This window comes from Kryptolebias marmoratus, linkage group LG24 (assembly GCF_001649575.2).
Source record: "Kryptolebias marmoratus isolate JLee-2015 linkage group LG24, ASM164957v2, whole genome shotgun sequence".
Lineage (NCBI taxonomy): Eukaryota > Metazoa > Chordata > Actinopteri > Cyprinodontiformes > Rivulidae > Kryptolebias > Kryptolebias marmoratus.
The window spans coordinates 15807291-15830814 of record NC_051453.1 but is presented as its reverse complement, the minus strand read 5'-3'; the positions used below and the strand labels follow the sequence as shown (position 1 = coordinate 15830814).

The following is a 23524-nucleotide window of genomic DNA, read 5'->3' as shown; positions in this document are numbered from 1 at the left end:
TTGCTTTAACAAAATGAGTTTAAGGTTTTAACTTTCGTCCTGCAAATTACCAAAAACGTAACTGCTGACACACTAGGTAGTAGGTGGGATACACTTCAACAGGGAGCTATCTTGTGGTGGTGGTGTGGGGGTGGGTGTTATCATGTTTTAGTCACGCGGTTTCCTTTCACGGGTTGCCCTGGGATATGTAGTTCCTCAGCAGCACGAACGTGCCAAACGTAAACCTTATGGAACTACAAGGGCTGTGAGGTCCTGCGCATGCGCATTACGTTAGAAGAGTCGCAAAGCGGATCCCTGCGGTTGTCGACGGAAACGTGAGGAGATAACGTTATCCTGGTAAAACTGTTTATTTCATATAATTAGATATCTTATAATAAATGTCTTTATTGGGTATTATGTTTCACTTTGTTTCAAATGCCAAATAGATAGTCAAAACAATGTTTAAAACAGACTGTAAGCTCATCATTGCTCCTTTTTCCTGCGATCTAGCTACTTTGTGCTGCATGTTCGCGTTCAAAAGTAGACATCAGATGACTTCATATAGTCATAGGTACTGCTAAAAAGTTGGCAATTTAATTTTTAAAGTCGAAATGAGGCAACAGCTTGACCAAAGTTGAACGAGGCAGGTAAGCGAGCCATTAGGGTTGTAGAGACATGGTTAGTTTAATCTTAGCCTGAAACTTACTTTTTTAATTAAAGTGTTAACAGTGTTCTGTAGCCCAAAGAAGTGAGGACTAATTCAAACTGTGAAATCACTTGTAAAGTTATTTAAATGTTCCCTGCTCCAAATGATGTAAATCGTTTAACAGGGGGTTTATTTGTGTGTGTATTTAGGAAAGAAGTGGGATTTCAAGATGACAGGTTTGTCACCTAAATCCTTCATTTTGCTGCATGTCTCCATTTTCCCCTGCAGCGCTCATAAACATCATGTAAATTGTCCAAGCCTGAAATGCAATTGAGTAAGACCAGTGACACTTTTCTTTTTATTTTCTGTTACAGAGCGGTCAAATAACTTTCCTCCCCTTCCCAAGTTCCTAAAGATAAAGCCATGTTTTTACCAGAACATCGAGGAGGAAATTCCTGCACCCCACCAGCAGCTGGTGCGCCGAGTCTACATGCTCTGGATGAGTAAGTGCCATTGCGTAAGTTGTAAAAGGAAACGAAATTCTCTTCACAATCCTTATGTTCCCATTTTTATGTCTTTCTTTCTTCCACGCTCTTCCGCCCCGCAGTTTATTCAGGCACGCTGTGTGTAAATGTGATCTCATGTATTGCGTGGTGGGCCGGAGGTGGAAGTGCCACAAACTTTGGGTTCTCCCTGCTCTGGCTCATCCTCTTCAGCCCCTGTAGTTACACCTGTTGGTTCAGGCCACTCTACAAAGCTTTCAGGTGAGTCAGACATCTGTGCGTGCCGTAAAGTCGCACAGTTTATGTAGAAATTCAATAAAGTTGAGGTGCACAGATGCTTGGCCAGTGACAGTAAGACATGAGAAATGCATGTTTTACATGAATACTGACAAAGCTAAACAAGCTGTTATAAATGTTAACACAACAGGAGTCTAATAGAAGGAATAAGGTAATTGGTATAAATGCCTTGCTTGATAAACTCTGAGGGGCTACGGTAAAAATACCAGCGGATTTCAATACTAGATTTGACAATAAAGTTTAAAAACCAGTAACTCATAAGGTAAGTGCAGTAATCTGCAAAGGCTATTTATTACCGTTTCTCTTTACAAAAATACTTTATGTCTCATGCCTGCGCTTCATATCTCTACCAAGTTTTATGAAAGGTCGTTTTCAACTATTCAAGCGAAACCGAAAACATACCTCGTTACAAGATGGCCGAACATGGGTTGTATGAAAAAGTTTCAAACCTTGCAAATCCATTGAGGATTTTGCTGGCTTCGATTTAGTTACTTCAACACAAAATGAAAGGAATATATGTGAAATGATTGCATTTTCCTGGAGCTTAGATGCCTGTGCAGCTCAGGAGCGCACACTGGGGGGAAAAAAAAAAGGGGGTTGTGGATTCTGGTTTTATTCTGAGTATTGTGTTCAGAAATGGCCATTTGTGTCTCTTTTGCTTCGACACTTCTTCGTTTTCTTTCACATAAACCAAACTAACAAATGCAGAGTCATCAAGTGATTCTCAGCTTCCTTTTTTTTATTTACCAGAAAGGAAATGTCAGGATTCCTGTTGGTTGTTTGCTGTTTTGATACAGAATTGTGCTTGTTGCTGAAGTACAAAAACGGGGGATGAGAATTGTCACGCTCTCATTAAGTATTATTATGTCCATGTGCTGCCACACAACTTTAAACTATAACTAATGTTTTGCTATAAATGATGAAAGAGCGTAAAACAATAACACAAATTAAACCCATGTCAAATAGAGCTTTAAACCATGTGTTGTAAAGTAGTTCACATCTGTCTGTTTTAGCCCCGTGACTGAGAAAATAAGTGTTTAGCTATGCCTGGGTGAATCAGCAAACGTCACTTCAGCCTTTAGGTGTGGAATTATTAATAATATGTGGTGAATCAGAGGTGACCATTTTTAAATTTCTCTTCCTCTTCCAGGAAGACAGGTTTGTGCGGTTTGACGTGACCAAGTAAGCAAAGAAGCGTCGAGTCGCTAAATACACAGGACCGGGATCGCACCCCTGCGGAACACCTGTTTGCTTTTTAAAGCCGTTAGAAGACATATGCATGCTTCAGTCATCGCTTACTGATTTTTTTTTTTTTTTGCACCCTGGCTTCATCAGAAAGCCGATCCACTGGGAACATTTTTGAAACGACTGGCAGAAAATCCTTCACGCCACACATCTTTAGGATGGGGCCAAACCCAAACAACCCTGTGATCGAAGCTTTCCGACGTTCTCACCGAACACCGAGCCCGTTTCCGCACGCCGCAGCTTAAAACGGAGTCGGTTTCTAAGGGGGTTTGGTTGTTTAACTGGGTGCGCGTTAAGTTTGTCCACGTGTGACTCAGTCCAGATTGAAAAACAGGAATCCAGGTCATTTTGAAACGTTCAAATGCTGTTTTTTTTTTCTTAAAGTAAAATTGATCGACAGCTCGTTTTCAACATCACAAAGGATTTTTTTTTCTTTTTTACATTGCAGGTGCAAACTGCATGAAAAAATAATATAAATACACAAAATACAAAAGCATGATTTGGCTATCTGATGAATGAATTATTCAGAATTATATGATTATACAGAAGCCCTTTTGTTGTTATTCTGTGATGTTTTTATTGTTATTTCCATAGCAGGTAGTTTCAGTCATCAGCTGTGAGTTTTGTTGAGTGATTAGAAAGGGAACAAAGAAACTGCTGATCTGTTGATGAGTTTGGAAAGTGGTCATTCTGTGTTAAATTAAAGGAGCTCCTTGTTTTCTGTTTTCTGTTGCCGATAACATTTGAAGCTTTTCTGTTCCTCGTATTGTCGGCGTCGACGTCGCAACAAAAATAGAGCAACTTTGCGTTCTGCTGCTTTGTTTTTTTTCTCATCCTCCCTTTTTTTTCTCTCCACGTTCTCCACAGGGCTGATAGTTCCTTCAACTTCATGGCCTTCTTCTTCATCTTCTTCCTTCAGTGTGTCTTGGCTCTCATCCAGAGCATAGGCATCTCAGGTTGGGGAACGTGGTGAGTTGGAGCCAATCTAGACTTGAAAGCGTTAATATCCGGGGTTTTTTTTCTTTATCAGGGCTTTTGACAACGGGGTAGCAAGAAAAATCTGCTTTTCGTTAGTCATGAAACAAAAAAAAACAACCTTTTAGAGCCCAGCGTTGCGTTACGGCTCGTATTCAGCTGTGCTCGGCTGACGTCCACCCACCAGGTTTTGTTGTGCCATCATCCTCTTCGATGTTGAACGTAAACACAGGAGAAATATGGAGGCGAGGAGCTATTTAAAGCTGGTCGCCGGTGTTTTTCAGTATTGGTTTGTTTTATTTTCGTCAGTGACTTTGGTAAAACACAGAGTAACTGAGCTCTCTAACATAGGACAGACCGTCCAGGATTTCGCGATGTTGCGATCTCAACTGTTAACACAAAATCAAGCAAAGCCCGCGAAATCGCAACTTTTTGCAACTTTGCCCAAAACACTGCAACTTTCCCGGAACTTGAACCCAATATTTTATTGTTTCTAAAGTGATTCGCCACCATTTCTGCAGTCTAGTCTCTTCTTTGTGGGTTTGTGTAGTGTGGAATACAAAATAACCCCAAATAACTCCCGAAGAAGACATGCAACGTCACTTCCTGTTAACATCAGAATGCCGGGAGCGTGCAGGAGCAGCGACCGAAGCCAAAGCTTCACATTTGCCCACAAAGATTTCAGCAAACCAGTTTCCTGTCCAGCTGCACGAGAGTGGGTGGGAAGCTGTTTTGCACGACCTGCAGTGTAATCATGGAACATAAACGCATCGACAAACACTTTGTGTCTGCAAAACATGAGGAGAGCTGCAGACCAGGGACAATCCAGAAATGGTCATGAATGTCAGTTTAGAAGCTATCAAAGTTCTCAAATAAAGCACCGTTTGAGAATGTCAATGTTTGTTGGTAATTATCTTACAAAACTAGGAAGTATTTTTGGTTTATATATTAAAAGTTGTAGTTTTTTATTGATTTTAGTTTTTAAAAAAAATCGCAACTTTTAGGAAAATGCCCCGCAAAATCAGGCATTTTAGCCCGCAACAATCACAAAAAGTGCCCACGAAATCCTGGAGGGACTGATAGGACCACTTTAGCAGATTGAAAATCTTAGCCTCTCGGCTCTCTTAGAAAACAGTGAAGCCTGGAAGATTCGTGTCGTGCGGAAGCTGAGAGAGGACATGCTTAGAAGTGTGTCTTTATAACATTACCTCAAAATAATAGGTTGTTTATGTCATTATCTCAGCACTCGTTTTGTTGCGATAATGATTAAATATGTCAGGATTTCAAGGAAAGGCTTCCTTAGCTCATGGGTTGGTATGTTTAGTTAATTTGACCTAGATAGATTGGTTTCTCATGATAAAAAGAAATGAATACATCAGAAACCAGGAGAGTGAACACATCACCGGTGAATGCAGTACTTCTGGATCAGTGATGCTGAAGGGTGGAACTGGGTGGAATCGCTCACCATTGCCTCACAACCACCTCGTTATCTCCAAAACAACCCCCTCCCCACCCCTCTCTCTCTCTCTCTCTCTCTCTCTCTCTCTCTCTCTCTCTCTCTGTCGATAATGGAATAAGCAACTCATGACCTTGAGTAAATCACATCTAAATTTAAACCAGAGGGCCCCGCCGCTCTCCACTTCCTGTTAAGTGTTTGCCGTGACAGGAAAGATGAGGGAGGCGGGAAAGACCCAGGGTATTGTTGTTGTTTTCTTTTTTCATCAGTTTATTACAAAAGAAGTGAAAGTCCCAGGAATTAGACAGTTCCGAGCTGCAGAATGCGTCGAGCCTAAACTCCTAAGACGAAACCTTTTTAAAAATCCAGCTTAAAACAAGGCAGCGTACAATTAAGTTGTCTAAAAACGATGTGTATGAAGTGGAATAGCAAAAAATGAAACCACTTTTTTCCTGCAGACCTGTCGTAAATCACATACGCTTGCATGCAGTTCTGAAGGGAAGTGATTTCTTGTAACAGTTTTGTGATATTGTTGTATTTTCTCTGAGTGATGAGTCCCCGGACTCCACAGAAACAGCGACACGCTTGTTCCACTCGCATCTTCTTTGCACCTCTTCCCAAACAGCACCCGTGTGACATCTGTAGGGCGCGACGGGCTTAACTTCACAAACAAAGCTCCCCCCCTTTTTTTTTTAAATTCACCTACAAATGTATGTTTTTGCAACCAAACTAGAGTTTTTTTCCCTCACGTATTTGAGCTTTTTAATGTCACTTCTTTACGTTTTTTATGCTTCTCACCTCTGTATAATTTTTTTTGATAATTTCCTGATTCACCCGTGCTCTTGTTGTGTGATGGTGAGTGATCCGAAGACCTGTATGCTGTTTGTCACTGCGCCTCGGTTTTCACTGCTGATCAGATGTTGGGATTGAAGCCGCCTTGCTGTGTGTGCCCTGTCTGACTAACTCGTACTGCTTCCATCTCATTCTCACCAACTCATCCAAGCGGCTGGATTGCCACAGTGGCCTTTTTCAGCTACAATGTGGGCTCGGCTATAGTGATGCTAATCACAGCTCTGCTCTTCACTGCGGTGACCGCTTTAATGGCGCTGGTTCTCATCAAGGTGAGTGGACACATGAAGCTGAAAACGTGCTTTCAAACGTAGATTTTATCCTGCTTTTTTATTTAATTTACTCACAGACACTTGAAAACATTTGCTACTACAGTGTGTGTTTGTTAGCAAATCACCTCACTGATTGTACCCCTACATCTAACTAACTTTAGGAGTCAGCCTGATTCAAGATGGCTGCTGCGACCAACACAAATATGGCTCTAACTCAGTCAGTTTTACAGATGTTGACCTAAAATCTGATGTGGTAGCAGCTGAGACTGATCTCCAACAAATACTCTGAGCACTAGCAGGTTGCACAAGATTTTTGTTTAAAATTTTGCGAATAACTGTTGAAGTAAACTTTCTGTCTGTTAGCAAAATATCTCATGGACCACTGAACAGACTTTATTAAGACTTTCAGGAAATAATGATTGGATGTACGTCTACAACTGATTAACTTTTGGAATCAGTCCAATTCAAGATGGCCACCACAGCCAATTGACCCCAGCAAACACAAAAATGGCCGCAGTTCAGTCAGTTTTACAGATATTGAGGTAAAATATGGTGTGGTAGTAGCTGAGAGTCAGTCACAACACATACTCCAAGTACTATGTTTTGCGTGAGATCTTTGCTTAAAACTTTTGCAATGACTTTTGAAGTCAGCTCTGCTTGTCTGTTAGCAAAATATTTCATTAAATAGAGGATGTATTTTAATGAAACTTTCAGTAAGAAATGTCTGGATGGAAATCTACAACCAATTAACTTTTGGAGTCCGTCATATTCAAGATGGCCGCCACAGCTAATCAACATTAGTCAACACAAAAATGGCTGTAACTCAGTAAGTTTGACAGATACAGACCTAAGATTTGCCGTGGTTTACGCCTAGAGTCATTCACAACACCTACTCTGATCTAAAGCTCTGGCATGAAAGGTAGCGAGCAATACGCAACCCTTCAAGGAATGCTAGTTCCTAAATCTGGGTTTTGTGTTCACGCTGCAGGTGCACAGAATGTACCGAGGCGGCGGCGGCAGCCTGGAGCGTGCTCAGGAGGAGTGGAGCACTGGACTGTGGAAGAGTGCCCCGGTGAGGGAAGCGGGCTTCAACGCTGTTGCTCAGACGGCCCAGGGTCCAAGTTTGCCCGAGTACCCCGCTGCTGTGCCCAGTTACCCCGACAACAGCCGCTGGTGATGGCCGAGAACCGCCACCAGGGGGAGACAGATGATTGGGATATTTCTACATTTCCAAAGAGCACTTCAAAACACTATTACATTTCACCTTTTTAAGTACAAAATTAGTGGTTATATCTTTGCTTCTTTTTTTTTTTATTAAAGGAGATGGCTGTAAAAAGTCTTAATTACCAAAGCTTCTTAAAGTTGCAGTCAAAGTAAGCCATTCCATTTCAGCTCTGTTTACATCAAGTTGATAATTATAGTGTCAAAGAAGAAATTTATTTTTTTTTTTAAGGTTTAGTGCATTGCAGACACCAAATTGAGAACCTAAAAAAGTGTGAACACTTAAATGATTAGTGTGTAAAGAATGTGTGCCTTACGGACCTTTATAAAGGAATGATATTGTTGGTGGAAATTGACAAAGCTGCATGCCAAGTGTTGTCGTCTGACGAACGACAGGGTTTATTTCTTTTCCTTTGCAAGAAGGCAGTCTGCAAACGGCACCGTTTATACAGTACCTGGAGTTGTTATTTTCTTTGTGTACACTGGAAGGACTTGAGTTTAAATCTTTGATACTTCCACGCTTGCTTTTGAGTTCTTGCAGTGCGCCTTATTGCTGCAGATTTCGCATGTAGAAAATCGTCCTGCCCTAACAGGAGCTGCTTGTTTTTGTACCACTGGTCGTTTGCTTCAGTGAAGCACCTCTCCTGTTCGATTTCTTCACTGAGCACCGGTGCGCCAAAACACTTACCTTCTTCCATTGCTATGGTGTGGAAGAAAGTCACGGCCAAATTAGATATTGTGTCGTTTTCCGCCTCGGTATTTTTGCTGTTTGCCACTTGCCGCCAATGTTCCAGTTTCTTTCGCTTTCTCACAGGTTGACTGAATGTTTGTGTTTATTATTGCAGTGAGCTCGCATGAAGCCTCTTGAGAGACGTAAAACCGGCCGCCGCAGACACAGACAGGCCGATGTAAGTCCCGCATGCACTGACCGATTAGGTGCAGTCGAATCTGGAAATGACTCGGCTCATTTCAACACGTGTCTGTTTTGTACGCGGGGAAATGAAATCACTACTCTTTAGCCTGCCAAAGCAAAGTGTAAATCTGCTTAAAACGAAAACAAAAAAGAAAGAAAGAACGAAAAACCGTGCCTGCCTCTGGTTTTGACAAGTAATTTATCATTTCTTGTTACAGAAGTGCCCTTCAAGGCCAACTGCCAAATGTTATATTTCAGATTTTCTGTATTTGTTAAGTAAAGGGGTCATGTTAAACTAATCTTTAATTCCTGCAGCATTTCAATAAATATTCTTATTCACATTGCAGATGTCTCTCATTTTATTTTAAGATAGCCTTGGTTGGATTTAAAAATATTCACAACTATATTGAGCTCAAATAAACAGGTTTACTCAAGTGTTAGTGTATTTTTCAGGAAGTACTCTAGTACTGCAGTTCAGAAGTCTCTCAAACTATAGTACATTATTATTATTATTATTATTTATTCAAGATGATAAATAATCAGACATGTTGTTCCTGTCCTATCTACAGCTTATGGTTTTGTCCTGATGTTAAATCCTTTTTGTTCAGGAGCGTTTCTGTTGGACTTTAATCCAAGTCCCCTCTTTTTCCTGCTGCATTCCCATGCACAGAGCTTTATCTAGAAACATTTATCAGATTTAGCTTTCATGACAGCTAAATGTGACGTTGCCATACCAAAAAAATGAGAAAATCAAAATGCTTCTCTATTAAATATTGATTTAAGCAGTAATATTTGCTAAACTCAACTCGTTAATGTGTTGGAATATTTTGTGGAAAACTCTTATCTCTATTTTACAATTTATGATCATATCGGTTGTGAAACGGTACTCTATATTTCGTTGTTTTGTATTTTAGGCTTTAATGTTGGTAACGTATGATATTTGCATTTTTTCATCTTCAGTCATCTTTTATATATGTAAAGAAAAGTAAATTGTTCATTCATGCAGTATTTATAGCAGCTATTTTAGATGATGAAAGATGAGTTGCTGCTGTTGTCAATAAAGAAATAAAAGATTTTTGTTTTGTTCCTACAATGAACTTTGTATGGACTAAAACAAACCGGAGAAATTGGATTTCTTGCGAAATGCAGTAAACGTGCAAATGCTGAGTAAATGAGTTTGTTGAGGAGGCTGAAAACGAGCGTTTCAAGTCAAAACAGGAAGAGAAGCTAAAAGAAACCAAAAAAAAGTGGTAAAACTTCAGCCGAAAGCTGCAAAACACTGAATGCTGACTCAGCATTCGTACGATTAGCTCCAGTTTGTTTTGTCCTTTTCCCTCCACTCAAACCCAAATAACCTGGATTCATCACGTTCAGCTCCGCTTTCATGGAAACCCGCAGCTGAGTGAAGGACAAATCATTTCTGCCACCCAGACCTATCAAAAAAAAAAAAAAACTCTCAGCTTAAATCACTGATTTATTACGAACAAGGCAGTGTTTCCCAAAGGTTCCAACAAAATGATCCACTGACAGAAATGTTCACCTACACCTTTAAATCCCAACTTTTTTTTTCCATCTCTGTTTTATAGTAAAACTACACACAGCTTGAAATATGAAATATAGCTATGTACCCCCACCAAAAAAAATGCCAAGGTTACATCGATGATACAGCATAAACTGGAGTAAACTAGTGGGTTTTTTTAATATCACGATTTTAGTGCTAAGAGCAGAGGTATATCCATTTTTAAACACAAACAGAGACGTAAAACAGAGCTGGTGTAGGATTATTAACACAACCAAAGACAGGCAGAGTGATGAATAAACAGCAGGATCAGTATTGAAATACGTTAAAATGCTACTCTGATCGCTACGGATAGTATTCTCAAAGCTTGAATCACAACGATTTGAAGATGATGTTAAAATCCCCACAAATAAATAGTTTTGTTTATTTATTTTTTTTAAAAAAGAAGGCTGTACCCAATATTTTTACTTACAGTGTATTCACAATAATACAAAAATAGAGATATAAAAACATGTCGTTTGGAACAGTTTTCAACACAATAAATGTCTGGGTTTTTTTCTAGAAAATCTCAGCTGCCTGGTCGGAGGATGGAAATGTTAGACAGTGTTGGCAGGACAGTGCTTTTAGGATTTTATAGGTTTTATAAAGTGGAAAAAAAGAACCATTTTTCAGTAGCAGTACACCTAAAATGAAGGGTATTATTGCACCGGTGCAGAACTCGGACTGAAGTCAGATCTCTGACTCATCATGTATGTATCCCAGACCGCTCAGACTTGAGATGTTGGCCCTCGGCGGGAAGTGGTACTCCCCGTTCCCTTTGAAGTCAATGGCGCAGTGATTGTTATTGGCACTGCAAGGTTTCTCTGACTCGGGGCCCAGGAGTTTAATCTCCGAAGTCCTGTTCTGGGTGTGCTTTCTCCCCTCGGCGCTCTTGGAGCTTTTTGTAAGTTTGAAACATTTCCAGTGCCCCCGACACCAGATCCAAAGCAGGACGCCTATCAGGGAGAGGCAGAGCAGCGTCAGCAGAGACACGGCCACCTCCAGGCGGCTCACCCTGTTCGTGTCGCTTTGGTTCTCGGGGAGCGGTGGCTCCTCGCCTTCCGGGCCCGGCACCGTCACCGTCACAGCCGGGTTCAGAGTCTGAACTGAGCTTTTTGTCGCTGTTGTGCCGGGAGTGGGGCTGACCGCCACTTCCGGGTCAGGGGAGAGCCGTAAATGATAAACCACCACGGTGCGGTTGTACGTTCGGCTGTTTATCTGCTCGACGGAGTCGCAGGCATACAAGCCAGCGTCTGATTCGGACGCGTTCAGGATGAGGAGGCCACCGCTGTAGATGTAGTATTTATTGTTCGAACGAACCGGCTGGTCGGAGAACCTCCAGTGTAAACACGCCAGGTTGGAGTGAAGCTGGCAAGGCAGCTGGATGGTGTTTCCCGGAACGAGGGCAAAGTTGACAACTGCTCCTGGATCTGTACATACACACAGACACAAGATTAACCCAGCATCCCTGCTCGGGCTTGTTTAGAACGTCTTTCCAGTGATAATTCCTGCAACATGGTGCAAATAGGTTCACCTGGTGGAGGACACAGTGTCACGTTTCCCTCCTTCAGGCTCTGGATCGCAGCTTCAGGAGACAGACTGCTGACGGAGGAGCACCGTGCAGAGGACGAGTCCCAGGCGCAGTAAGGATCCCTGGACAGGACGCAGTCCTCACACGACTCGCTTCGGCTGCAGTTACTGACCGGCATCTGAACCACACCAAATTCAGAACCAGCATACAGTTGGCCCTACGACAGCACACACGGAGAGAGAGAGACATAAATACAAATGAATGAAACAAGCATTCCTTGAAGGCATGCGTATCGCCTGCCATCTTCACACAAGAACTGCAGTAAAATGATAAACAGCTCCAGTAAACTCACGACTATAAGCTCCAATATTGAACGGGAAAATGTTACGACAAGACTCTAACATCTAAAGTGACAAACAACTCAAAAGATTCAGCCATATTTTATTCTCGTTACTTTATTATTCATTATTCATTTCAAGATAGTAGAGAAACATCACAACCGCATACGCTGTCGGGACTGAGGTGCACGGGTGACGTCCTCGAATCTGCTCAAGAGCTAGTTTTCTATGACGCAAGAAAACATCATTATGGTGACTGGATTTCTCCGTTGCTATCATGCCACAGAAACCATATCTGAAGAGAAACGAGAAATCGTGACTCATTTTCAAAGTTCTAAAATCGCGGTTCACTCTGTTTCCTTAATGCTCAAGTGACAGACTAGATACTCAGTGTTTTACTCCTAACACCATTTTGTTTTAGGAGTAACATACCTACTCCCCCTGGCCTTGTTCCGTATGCAGATTACAAAGTCCAGACTATAAATGTAATAAAACTGGTGTGGTTTCCACTGAAGCTAGCCTAGAGTGTCATTTTGAAAAGAGGTTTGCCAAAACCGAAGGTTCAATCATGTTGGAAATGTTCCTTCCACTTGCACGTAATGACCGATGGTAGTCGCTGTCCTATTCGGGTTTAAATTTTAATAACCGTATCAGGCACGGCCGGTCCATAAAGACGGGGTGGAAAAAAAAAATCATCCGTCCCACAAAGTAGATCCTCCTAATACGCAACGTGAATTACTTAACAGCTCAGCTTGCTGTGTTTTGTTTCGTTCTGTGCGTTTTTTAAACTATTTTGACAATTTTAAAGGAAATTTAAAATGTTTTTGGGTTTTTTTGTGATTTATTCTCCGTTTTTGACTTATTTGCAGTTACAGGGCGGTGCAGGTCAGAAGATTTAACGTGTCGCCCCGTCTGCAGGGCAGCTCCAACAGAGCCTCTCTGGGGTGTAAAATCTTCCTCCCTGTAGACACTTTCTGCTGGTTTTAGCTCAGTGATACGACCACTGCCAACATTACATCTCATCTTATTCAATGCAGCAAAACCTGCTGTGTCCAGCACTGGAGCTTTTCTGTTTCAAATCCATTTATGAGACTAAAATTAGAAAATAAATTATCAGGTAATTATCATTATCGGTCAGCAGCTTGGGCCAGACAGACAGGACACGAACAGAACACAGAGGGGAGATGAACAACAGGACATTTTCTTCAACATAGTCGGCCCATTTTCTGTGTCTGTGACTATGTATGTGAGCCACAAGTGGATTTTATTTATCTAATTCCTAAAGTGTGAGGCTGCTGTAGATCACTGGTTGATTCTGTGGTTTAGTAATCAACAGGCTGCAGGTTGGAGATGTAATTAAAAGGGTTTAATATCCTTTAGTTTTATCATTTTTTAAATGACTCTGCAGGCATTTTGTTCCACCTTTTATCTTTGATAAGCTCAAGTAATATTGCAGAAACATGACTTCAAATAAAATGAGAAATCCAACCCAGAAAGCCGTGCACCTGCATGTCTGTTTAATTTTACCCAGTTAAAATGAAAAAAAAAAAAACACTCCCGATTCGGGTGGAGGCGGGTGCAGAGGCAGCAGTTTGTTTTCACGAGACACAACATCCACCCCCGGGAGAGAAAAAAGGCCACAACTTTGTGCACAAAAAGTAAATAAAATAAATATTAAGCAACATTTAGCCTGGCTTTTATTTCCAGGAAAATGTAACCCAAATTGTATCATTTGTTTGGTTACTGATTTAGGAAATGAGTGTCCGCCCCAATAAAACTTATGCTCAGGAGCCGCTTCTGCACTGTATTTAGAAAACATTTTCTTTACATTATTTTTTTTATTAGGGACCTGTTTGCGGGCCACTTCTTCACAGAGGTCAGAAACTGGACTCACCTTTGACCCAGAGAACAATATTAACAGGTCTTCTTTAAATCCTGCACGCAGCTGAAGTGAATTTCAGTGACTGCAAAGCTCTGCTGGGAAATGTCAGGTTTGGATGCAAAAAAGAAACTTGGCTGTCCTGGTACCTGACAGCAGAGCTCCCCAAGAGGTCCGGACATGTTTTTACCTTACTGGACGAGAGGCGCAGGGTGGTGATGGGGTTCGGGTTCTCGTGCACCTGAATCTCCTCAATGATGAACATCTCTCCGTCAAAGTTGACAGCCTTCTGAATGAACCCATTTTCTGTTCAGGGGACGAAACAGGAAAGGCAGAATAAGCAATAAGTGCCGCGTGCACACGAATAGTTTAGCAATAGTTAGTAAAGGCGAGAGGTCGTGTTACAGAAAAACAATCCAGGAGCTTCCAGTTCGGCGCTAAAATGAAAGCATCCGTTCTGCGCATTTCATTCAACAATTCTGTTTGAGTCAGCTCCATCGTACCTGTTCCGATGAACATGACGTTGTATTTCTTTCCGTCAAGGGCCGACACGCTGTCCACCACGATTCGGGTCAGCAAAGCTCCCTTCTTGAGCAGCAGCGGCGCCCCCGTCATGGGACGGACAGCCTCGTCCATCAGGGGGCGGTCTCTGATGAACTGCAGGGTTTTGTCCGGGAGTTCCAGAGAGCGATTTATCCTCAGATTTCGCGCCACATTGTTGATGCACTGGAAAGAAAGTCCTGCAGTTTAGTTTGTTTTGTTTGTTTTTTTTAAACTGCTTTGTATGCGTTTATGTAGCTTTCCAAGCTTCATTTTAAAACCCACCGCTCCTGGTCTGGGCACCGGCACCTCACTGGTGTACATCACCCACTTGACATGGGACGTCTCCACGGCAACAGATGTCTTAAACTTTCCCTCATTGAAAAGATCTCTTATAGAAGACACAGTGTAGGCACAGACTGCAGACATCTGGGACAAACCCCTGGAATACAGAATGATACGCCGAGTCGAGCGGGTAACAAAGAACGTCCGACCCCTGCTCTGAATAAGTTGGAACATTGTGTAAAATGTGCAAATGTGAACACCATCCAGAAACTCTGCTGTCTTCTCTGGACCAAAGCTCATTTAAAATGGACTGAGTCAGAGTGGGAAAGATTTCAAATTCTTTTTGGAAACCACGAACACCTGCCTGTTATCAGCGCACAGTTCAAAAGCCCGCCTCTCTGATGGCACAGTGGTGCGTTGAACGGACAGCTTACACATCTGGGAAGGCACCGTCAATTCAGGAAAGCACATACAGGTTTTAGAACAACATGTGCTCCCATCCAGGCAACGTCTTTTTTCAGTTACGGCCTTGCATATTTTAGCAAGACAATCCTAAACCTCATCCTGCATCCATTCCAGCAGCACAGCTTCACAGTAAAAAAGCCCAGGTGCTGAACTGACCCGCCTGCAGTCCAGACCTCTCACCAATTTAAAACATTTGACGCATCATGAACCAAAAAAGAAAACAAAACAGTAAAGACCCAGGACTGTTCAGCAGCTAGAGTCCTCCATCAGAAAAGAATGGGACAACCTTTCCTCCAAAACCTCCAGCAGCTGCTCTCCTCAGGTCCTGAATGTTTACAGACTGATGTTAAAAAAAGAAGAAGAGATGCTTCGCAGAGGGAAACACGATCCTGTCTCCACTCTTTTCAGGTGTGTTGCTGACCTTAAATTCAATATTACCTAATACTTTCTTATGTTCCATTGTGAATAAAATATAGGTTTACAAGAGTTGCAAATCATTACGATGGCGTTTATGCTCACATTTTACACAATGTCCTACCTTTTCTTTTAGAATAGGGGTTCAGGTTGAACTAATTTTGTGTTTATTTACATTTTTGTTGTTTTTCCAGTACAACAGCTCGAGTTGCTGAATGACCTAAATTCCACAGCCACACTCAGCCATATCGCCACGGGATCCGACAGTAAACACTTACGACTGAGGCGTGAAGACAGCGTAGAAGACACTCTTCCTCCAGTCCTTGTGTTTCAGCAGGAAGACATCCTGGACAATGGGGGGCAGGCTGGGTTTAGGGAAGGAACAATCCAGGCGAGCCTTCAGGAACGACGTCCATTTCCTCTGCAGCGTCCGCTGGCCGCCCATATCTCCCTGAACACAGTACAGGACACACTGATGTGCATGCTCGCTTCTACAGCCCCAGACCTGTGTCAGACGGGTCAAGCTGGCTGTGCTTTGATTCTGTTTCTGCCTCCACCTTGCAGACACGGGCCACCCGGGACACCACTACTTTGCTGTAGAAGTCGTACTCCATGGCGTTCTCGCTGAAGAACAGGTAAACCTTATCGTCGTCCCCGTCAGGGCTGTCGACACTCTCACCCACAAAGTCCATGTAGACAAAGTTTGGCTCTGAAACCCCACCACAGTAAAGCGCAAATAAAACAAATAAATAAAACAGATCAACTGTATCCGTAAAAGAGCCATATGTTTATATGGAGGTTTTGGTGTTTTATTTTGAAATGGAGGAACTCACCGCTGAGCCAGGAGCTTTTAAACTCGGTGCGAAGAGCCAAGTTTGAGCTGCGAAGAACTACCGGCTCCGAGCCCAAGAAGTTGATGGATGTAGCAGAGTACAGGTCATTTCCTGTTGGGCAGGAACAATAGAGGAGTCAATATTCCTGGAAATCTTTTATTCCTATCAAGCTGAAACAATAAAGCAATAATGTGCAGACTAATGAACTAAACAAAGCTGACAAATCAGGATGCAGGACCTGATGAGAGAGCAAGTAGCACTCGCTCTGTAATATCAGGGGTTAAAGCTTCAGTACTGTGCACACAGCTCCTCTCAGGGTTCTGTCTGAACGTTCTGCTCATTTTCTGAGCTCTCTTCCCTTTGACAGCAACACTGATTCAGACACTCACCAACCATGAGGGAGGAGTATCTCTGAAAGGGATCAAAAGGACACTTCCCCTTTCCCTCCTCCAGCCTTTTCTTCAGCGTCAGCTCCCCATTAGCAAATGTCTGGTGGAAACAAAGATGGCAAAATGAGAGCAGAAATGGGTTGTTTTATTCAGATGCTGTAGTTAAAAGAAGATGCTAAACCCATTAATTACAAATCAAAAAAAGAAGCAAAATAACCTGATTTTAATCCAAACAAACTAAGAAATATCAGTGCTCAAACCTACAATTCAAAAAAGTTAAAAAAAACAAAAACAACTGGACTTCTGTTCTGTAGTTGAAGACGTTTCGCTTCTCATCTGAGGAGCTTTTTCAATTCACACACACACACACTAAAAAAAGTCTCACTTGTAATCTGGTGCCCCGCAGCCTACTTACCAAATAATCACAGAGGGGAGAAAAAGCATTTGTGCCGCACACGTAAACCGTCGTGTCGTTGATGTTGTGCAGGGTTCGAATGTAGTTGCGGCATTCCACCTGCAACAAGATCCAGCAGAGGGAATGCCGAGGTCAGAGCTTTGTTAGCTCAGCCGTAAAAACACAAACATGCCAACGTGAGCTGCGGGTTCAAAGGGTCAAGGACGTGCGTGAGGATTTTATTCACCGTGCCTTTATTTGGATATTCGGTAAAAAAGGTATGAGCTTACTGCTTCAAAGGGAACTCTGTGTAAAGACTTGTAAAGAACAATACAAAAAAAAAAAAAACACTCCCATATAAGCTGCATGGAGGGGAGGGGTCAGCTTTTAGTCAACATTCAAAAAGGGATTGTAGGCGAGCTTCACAGACCTCAGCGCTCTTTCCCTTGTACGTGCACTCCCTCTGCTTCTCCTCGGTCACTCGCCAGTTCACCTGCGCCAACACAAGGGAAGAGTCCAGTCAGAGCAGGGAAAGAGGCGCCGCAGCCTTCACGCTGCGACGTGAAGACTCATCACCGCACGAGCCTCTCCTCAGTCGCTGGATTTACGACACGATAATCTCTGAGTCAAGCAGAACTATTACTCATTTTCCCTTAACAAAAAAAAGGGTTAAATTGTGATAAAGGCTGAACAGACTGATGATGACAGAGATCAGCGTACAATACAGAACGTAAGGTTTGTCTCAACACATCCAGCTAAAGATAGCCCACAAGACTTTTTTTTTTTTCACAATTCCTTCGTGTTTGGATTCATCTGTTTGCTTAGGCATGCATTCATCTGATGCTAATTGTGTGAATGCTTTTAAGCATCCACATCATTGTTTTCCTGTTTCTCTTTCTTATCGATTATCCATCGTTACTTTAACTATTCCGTACGTTTTTCAGCATCTAACTCATATATCAAAACGTTCAGCTCAATAACGCCATTCCTGCTATGACTTTGGGTATTGGTGCAATTTTGGCTGTTTCAGATATTTAGCTTCTTCAGCCATTTTTTTCTCATTGAAAATGAATGGAGCTGTGTTTAACTCTTTGAAATTCGGCTTTTTCTTTCTGTTTCAGCATTTTTCTGCTAATATTACTTCTGCTAATAAAAATTCAGCTACAGTTTCTGCTAATTAAGCTATAGCTTCAGCTAGTTCAGCTATAGCTTCAGCTAATTCAACTATGCTAATGCTAATTCAGCAATAGTTTCAACTAATTCAGCTAATTCAACTATGTTTATGCTAATTCAGCTATGGTGTCAGCTAATTCATCTATGCTAATGCTATTTCAGCTATAGTTTCAGCTAATTCAACTATGTTCATGCTAATTCAGCTATTGCAATGCAAAATTTTAAGAAATCAAGATTGCTGCCAAAGCTAACGGGGTCTAAAATCAGACCAGAATTGTGCATGCTCTAACTCTGGAACCGTGTAAGGTCAAACTTCACAGCTAGAACCCCCATGGGTCAGGAATCAACTCTAGGGATTTCAAGGTCAAAGGTCAAGGTCACATGGTAAAGAAGGCTCTATCTTTGCAACCTTCTACCGTAGGAAGGCCAAACCTCACAGCTGGAAACTTCATAGGTCACGGATCAGCTCTACGGTCATTAAGGTCACAAGGATTTTTCAGGCGAATCTTCTCTTCAAATCAGCTTCTATGTTTCACTTTTTGGTTCTTCATTAAACTTAAAAAATCTTTCAACTACTAATACATAAAACTTTAGCTGTTTACATTCAACTCAACAGTTCAGCACATCTTCAGCAGCTTTCAGCCAAATCATTCAGCAAAAAAAGCATTCACACTGCATTTTCGCAGGAAATGCAATTTCTCTAGTTAGCATTCTGTTACTGTCAAAGGGATTTCTGCGCACACGTCTCTTCTGTTGAGTATATCTTTGTTGTCTTGCACACACTCTGTTAAGATCATGTGCAAGCAGACGCAAATCTGTAGAACATTCAGTCAAGTTAAAGAGATATGAACACACACACACTTATGTAATTTGATCTAGACTGAAGAAGAAATGTATGAAAGTAATACCCTATTGAAACTGTTCATTCATTCTTGTGTTTGTCTGAAAATGAGACACTCACTTTAAAGATTGAATTCCTGACCACACACCTTCTATGAGTATTTGAAATCTAATCTAAATCTAAATCTAAATCTAAATGCTTCCAACAGTGGTGACAGTAGGATTCCTTTGAAGGAGTGCACATCACCCGCTAACTATGCAGCATGTTTTGGGGAAAATGTTCAACTACCACCACACCAAATTTGAGCTCAGTGCCAGTAAAACTGACCGAGTTACAGCCACTTTTAAGTTTACTCTAACGGATTAGTTGTGGCGGCCACCTTGAATCAAGTCGACTCAAAAAGTCAATCAGTTGTAGATGGACATCTAATAATTGTTTTCTGTGGGTTTCATTAAAATCCACCCAACGGTTCATGAGATATTTTGCTAACAGACAGACAAACACACAGAAGCAATTAGCGATAATTATCAATGGTTGTAGCTCGACTGAAGCTCATCAAAATGAAACACTCATCAGCGCTGCCTTCGGGGCTCTTTTGCCTCTGTGATCTTTCACACGCACAAGAGGTTATACAGCATAACGCATTAAAAAGAAAATAAAACCTTAGAGCTTTTTTTCTAGATCCAGTTCCCGAATGTTGTTGATTACCCCCTGCACGTCTTTAATCGTCCATCTAAAAAGTAAAGCAGCAAACACTTTTATGTGCCTGGATTTAAAACATTTTCCTGCTTTAACATGCACAGCCGCGGTTTTAGAGCTCTTTATGAGCCACGCAGGCCCTCGGGGGTTGCGGCGCAGGTCTGTTAGGGGTTTTGAAATGCAAAACTAAAACTGTCTGAGTGTTTGCCAGCAGACCTGAGAGCAGCTGGGCGGATTTAAACTGATGCAAATGGTAACCTAAAACCTCATCGGGGTTTATGGACAAAACATACTGTGGGTTTATTAATGTTTTAATTGAAGTGTTTATTTAATCACATGTATAGGTGTATTTATCACACGCGTATACGCCTGTTAGCAAAATATCACACTGGATATATTTTAATGAAAGGGCTGCCTCCGTTAATAGCCATTAGCAAACACAAAAATGGCTATAACTGGCTAAAATTTGATGTGGTAGTAGCTGAGAGTCCGTCACAACCCATAACAGCAGCATCGCAGCAGCAACGCAGCAGAATGTTATTTTTTGGGGTTTGACCAAAACGGCTACAACTCCATCATTTCTCAACATAAGGCAGCGGGCGATATGCATTCCTTCAAGGCATGCTAGGCCTTTAATTTCACGCAGTTTCCACCTGACCGGTCCTGACTCAGCTTGTTCACTGATCCCCGTTCCCAGCACTGTTCTTCAACGAAAGGATAGGAGTGAATAGGGAAAGTTTTAAATGTCTTTATAGCTGCAGTACAGCTTTTCTATGCATTCCTGCTCAGATTTAGGATATATTCGCTATGCAGTGCCTCAAACTCTTTAACATCAGACACGATGAGGGAGAAATCCTTTGGTCAGTCAGCTTTTTATTCTCTTCAATGCCACCAAAAAAATGAAAAAAAAAACCCCTCATGAGGTCATAAACTAAGAAAGCTGTGACAGTACATGCCCAGCCCAGGCCTGTGTGGCTCACTGAATATTTGACCAGCCAGTCTTATCACTGCAGTAAAACATCATAAAGCTGGACAAAGGTTTACCTTTTAGCTACAGCTTGTGTTACATATTAACAGGAGTGTGCAGATGAAAAACCTGCATGTTAGGAACTAGGATTTAGCTTCTCACCTCAGCCTTTTTGTTGGAGATGTTGTTGATGTCCAGTGCGTAGATGGCCTCTCTTGCCCCCAGCAGCAACACGCCCAGGTCTTCTCTGATCAGCATGGTGGAGTAATGGGAGATCCCATCCTCTCTGAACAACTTCAGATCGTCTGCCCAGAAAAAATAAAAATGAAAAACTCTGCGTGAGTGGGACGGGATTTCTCTTTCTGCAGCATTTTTAAGCAGCTCTCCGACTGCCTGTGGTTAGACAAATGCCCCAACATCAAACAGCTAATTTGTTGAGAAGCTAATAATTGGAAACAAACTACAGAAATGACATTTCCTGTGAAAATGCAGCATGGATGCTGAGTGCTGAACAACTAATGAAATGAAGTTACTGAAGCTAAAAGGAGGAAAACATAAGCTGAAAGCTAAAAGGAGCAGAAACAAACTAAAGGGAGCAAAATGCAAGGTAAAAGCCAGAAGCAGAAAAACGCCAGCTGAAAGTGACAAAAAAAATTAGTTAAAAGGTAAAAGTAACAAAAGCTCAGCTAGAAGCTAAATGCAGCAAAATACTAACCAGAAGCTAAAAGTGGCAGAGCGTCAGCTAAAAGGTAAAATGTGCAGAATGTTAGCTATAATCTAAAAGTAGAATAAGATGGCAAAAATACAGTGAAGCAGCTTTCAAGAACAATGTTTTTAAAGGAACTGAAGAGATCTCAATATGGAGAAAATATCTGCAAATAAAAGACAAACATTTTGAAAAGTATAAACATTACAAAGCCAAAAGGCATAGCACCCATCTGCTGAATGTTTTGATATATGAGTGGCTAAAATAGTATTAGTTAATGTCCAAAAAAAACAAACAAAAAAGAACAGAAAAAACAATAGTGAAAATTAAATCTGCAATCTGCACAATCAAGCAGCTAAAGTTGCACTTCTGGACCATTCAGCATGCAGTACGTTCAACGACTCGTGGAGAATTTGGGACTCACTCAGGTAGGAGACGGTCTTCCGTGGGACACAATACTGAGAGCTGAGCAGACCAAAACAAAGATGGAGCAGACATCCACAGACAATGCTTCGGGCCGACAGAAGAGACATGGCTCAGGGTCCAGAGTTGTCCAAGTGCTGAGGAGCCGCACAGTCCAGCTCTGCCACCAAAGCACCGAATCAGCGACAGAACATGGTCCAAACTCTAAGTCCACATGGTCCTGGACGTGAGCCTCTCTGGCACGAGTCTCCCTCTGAAGGCGATTTATTCAGATGTTGTAAGCGGCACCGCAGAGTGCAGCTCGGCCTGCTGCGGTTCAGTTTGAAGTTGGGGGGGAGTCTATGTCGGCGCTAGCCTCCAGCACAGTGTTAATGAGCTGCTGGTGTCCTCTCTGGAAGGAGGAGCAGGAGCCATGCTGCCCGGCTAGTGCTGAGGGCTGCCGGAGGAGCTCATTTTCACGCTTCTGCAAAAGAATGAATGAAATAATCAAAGAGGTGAAACAACTCGAAATACTGACTTTATTACTGAGGCTGCAGATCTTTGAAGCACTCTCCTAAAAAGTTGCTGATTTTTCACCTACGCTGAGCTTCTTTCCACTTTTCTCATGATGTGCTTGAAGACGGGTGGATGATTATCACGCGGGGCTGTAATATAAGCCTTCCCTTTCCCAGCGGCCGAAACGTGGAAGCTGCTTTGTCGTTTTCTTTTTGTCACTAGCTGCGAGGCTGAGGCAAATGGGCAACTTAAAACGAGCACATGGAGCTCCGTCTCTAACAGGGGAGCTGCTCTCAGAAGAGATTCCAGCTAAAATAATTAAAACTCAAAGCTTTAAAAAGTCCCAACTGAAGCATACTGACACCTCTTCATATCCTTAAAATATTGTTCTCTTCTTCTGCTTACAGTCTTTATATTAGCCACTGTTTTGCTACTTTTAGCTTTTAGCTATGGTTTTGCTGATTTTAACTACAGTTTTACTCATTTGAAAAAATAGCAAAACAACTAGGTTTTAGATTTTATCTACTGTTTTGCTCATTTTAGCTACCGTTTTATTAATAGTTGATTTCAGCTACAGTTTTGCTAGTTTTAGCTTTTAGCTACTATTTTGGTCATTTTCAGCTAGTTTTACTAATTTTAGCTCATAGCCATGGTTTTGCTCATTTTAGCTCTTGGCTTTAGTTTAGCAAAATTGTGGCTAAAAGCAAAAAATAGCAAAACAACTAACCTTTAGCTTTTAACTACTGTTTTCCTCATTTTAGCTACAGTTTTATTAATATTCGCTTTTAGCAACAGCTTTGATAAATTTAGCGTTCAGCTACAGTTTAGCAAATTTTAGCTTTTAGCTACTGTTTTGCTAATTTTAGTTAGCTTTACTTATTTTACCTTATAGCTATGGTTTTGCTATTTCTTTCTTTTAGCCATGTTTTTGCCAATTTTAGCTTCTAGCTACCGTTTTGCTCATTTGAGCTTTTACCTACGACTTTGCTCATTTAGCCTATAGCTAATGTTTAGCTAACTTTGCCTTGTTCTGCAGGTTTTAAGTGTCCTAAATTTAGTTTCAGCTCTTTTTTTCTTTTTTTTTTACATATTTCGGCAGTGTGTGGCCACAGATTGACAGAAAATGAAATCTCTGCAGTTAATTGACTCCAGCAGCACCGTCCAGCTGCAGCTCTGACAAGTCGGACCCGTAAACGTCACAATAGGAAACTGATGTCAAGTAAAAATCTGCAGAGTGC

General features: G+C 41.7%; 2 protein-coding genes across 2 annotated transcripts in view; one reads left to right on the top strand and one right to left on the bottom strand.

The window, feature by feature from the left end:
* The first annotated feature begins 220 nt into the window (after window positions 1-220).
* Window positions 221-8702, top strand: scamp4 (secretory carrier membrane protein 4). Its single transcript, XM_017407458.3, has 7 exons — window positions 221-336; window positions 835-861; window positions 1000-1128; window positions 1233-1389; window positions 3538-3639; window positions 6105-6222; window positions 7211-8702. Exons 2-7 carry the CDS (start codon window positions 855-857, stop codon window positions 7397-7399), a joined length of 702 nt encoding a protein of 233 aa, XP_017262947.1. The 5' UTR covers window positions 221-336; window positions 835-854; the 3' UTR covers window positions 7400-8702.
* A 1115-nt stretch (window positions 8703-9817) lies between these two features.
* Window positions 9818-23524, bottom strand: part of si:ch211-129c21.1 (uncharacterized protein LOC563087 homolog) — a 20178-nt gene continuing 6471 nt past the window's right edge. Inside the window, exons 2-14 of the mRNA XM_017407383.3 lie at window positions 21793-22254; window positions 20825-20967; window positions 17413-17475; window positions 17004-17102; window positions 16589-16688; window positions 16200-16310; window positions 15924-16075; window positions 15645-15817; window positions 14488-14644; window positions 14166-14388; window positions 13853-13968; window positions 11449-11662; window positions 9818-11344 (exon numbers count right to left, since the gene is read on the bottom strand). Of these exons, the coding sequence (XP_017262872.1) occupies window positions 10605-11344; window positions 11449-11662; window positions 13853-13968; window positions 14166-14388; window positions 14488-14644; window positions 15645-15817; window positions 15924-16075; window positions 16200-16310; window positions 16589-16688; window positions 17004-17102; window positions 17413-17475; window positions 20825-20967; window positions 21793-21901 (2400 nt within the window). The 5' untranslated portion in view covers window positions 21902-22254 and the 3' untranslated portion in view covers window positions 9818-10604. The remainder of the gene's footprint in view (window positions 11345-11448; window positions 11663-13852; window positions 13969-14165; window positions 14389-14487; window positions 14645-15644; window positions 15818-15923; window positions 16076-16199; window positions 16311-16588; window positions 16689-17003; window positions 17103-17412; window positions 17476-20824; window positions 20968-21792; window positions 22255-23524) is intronic.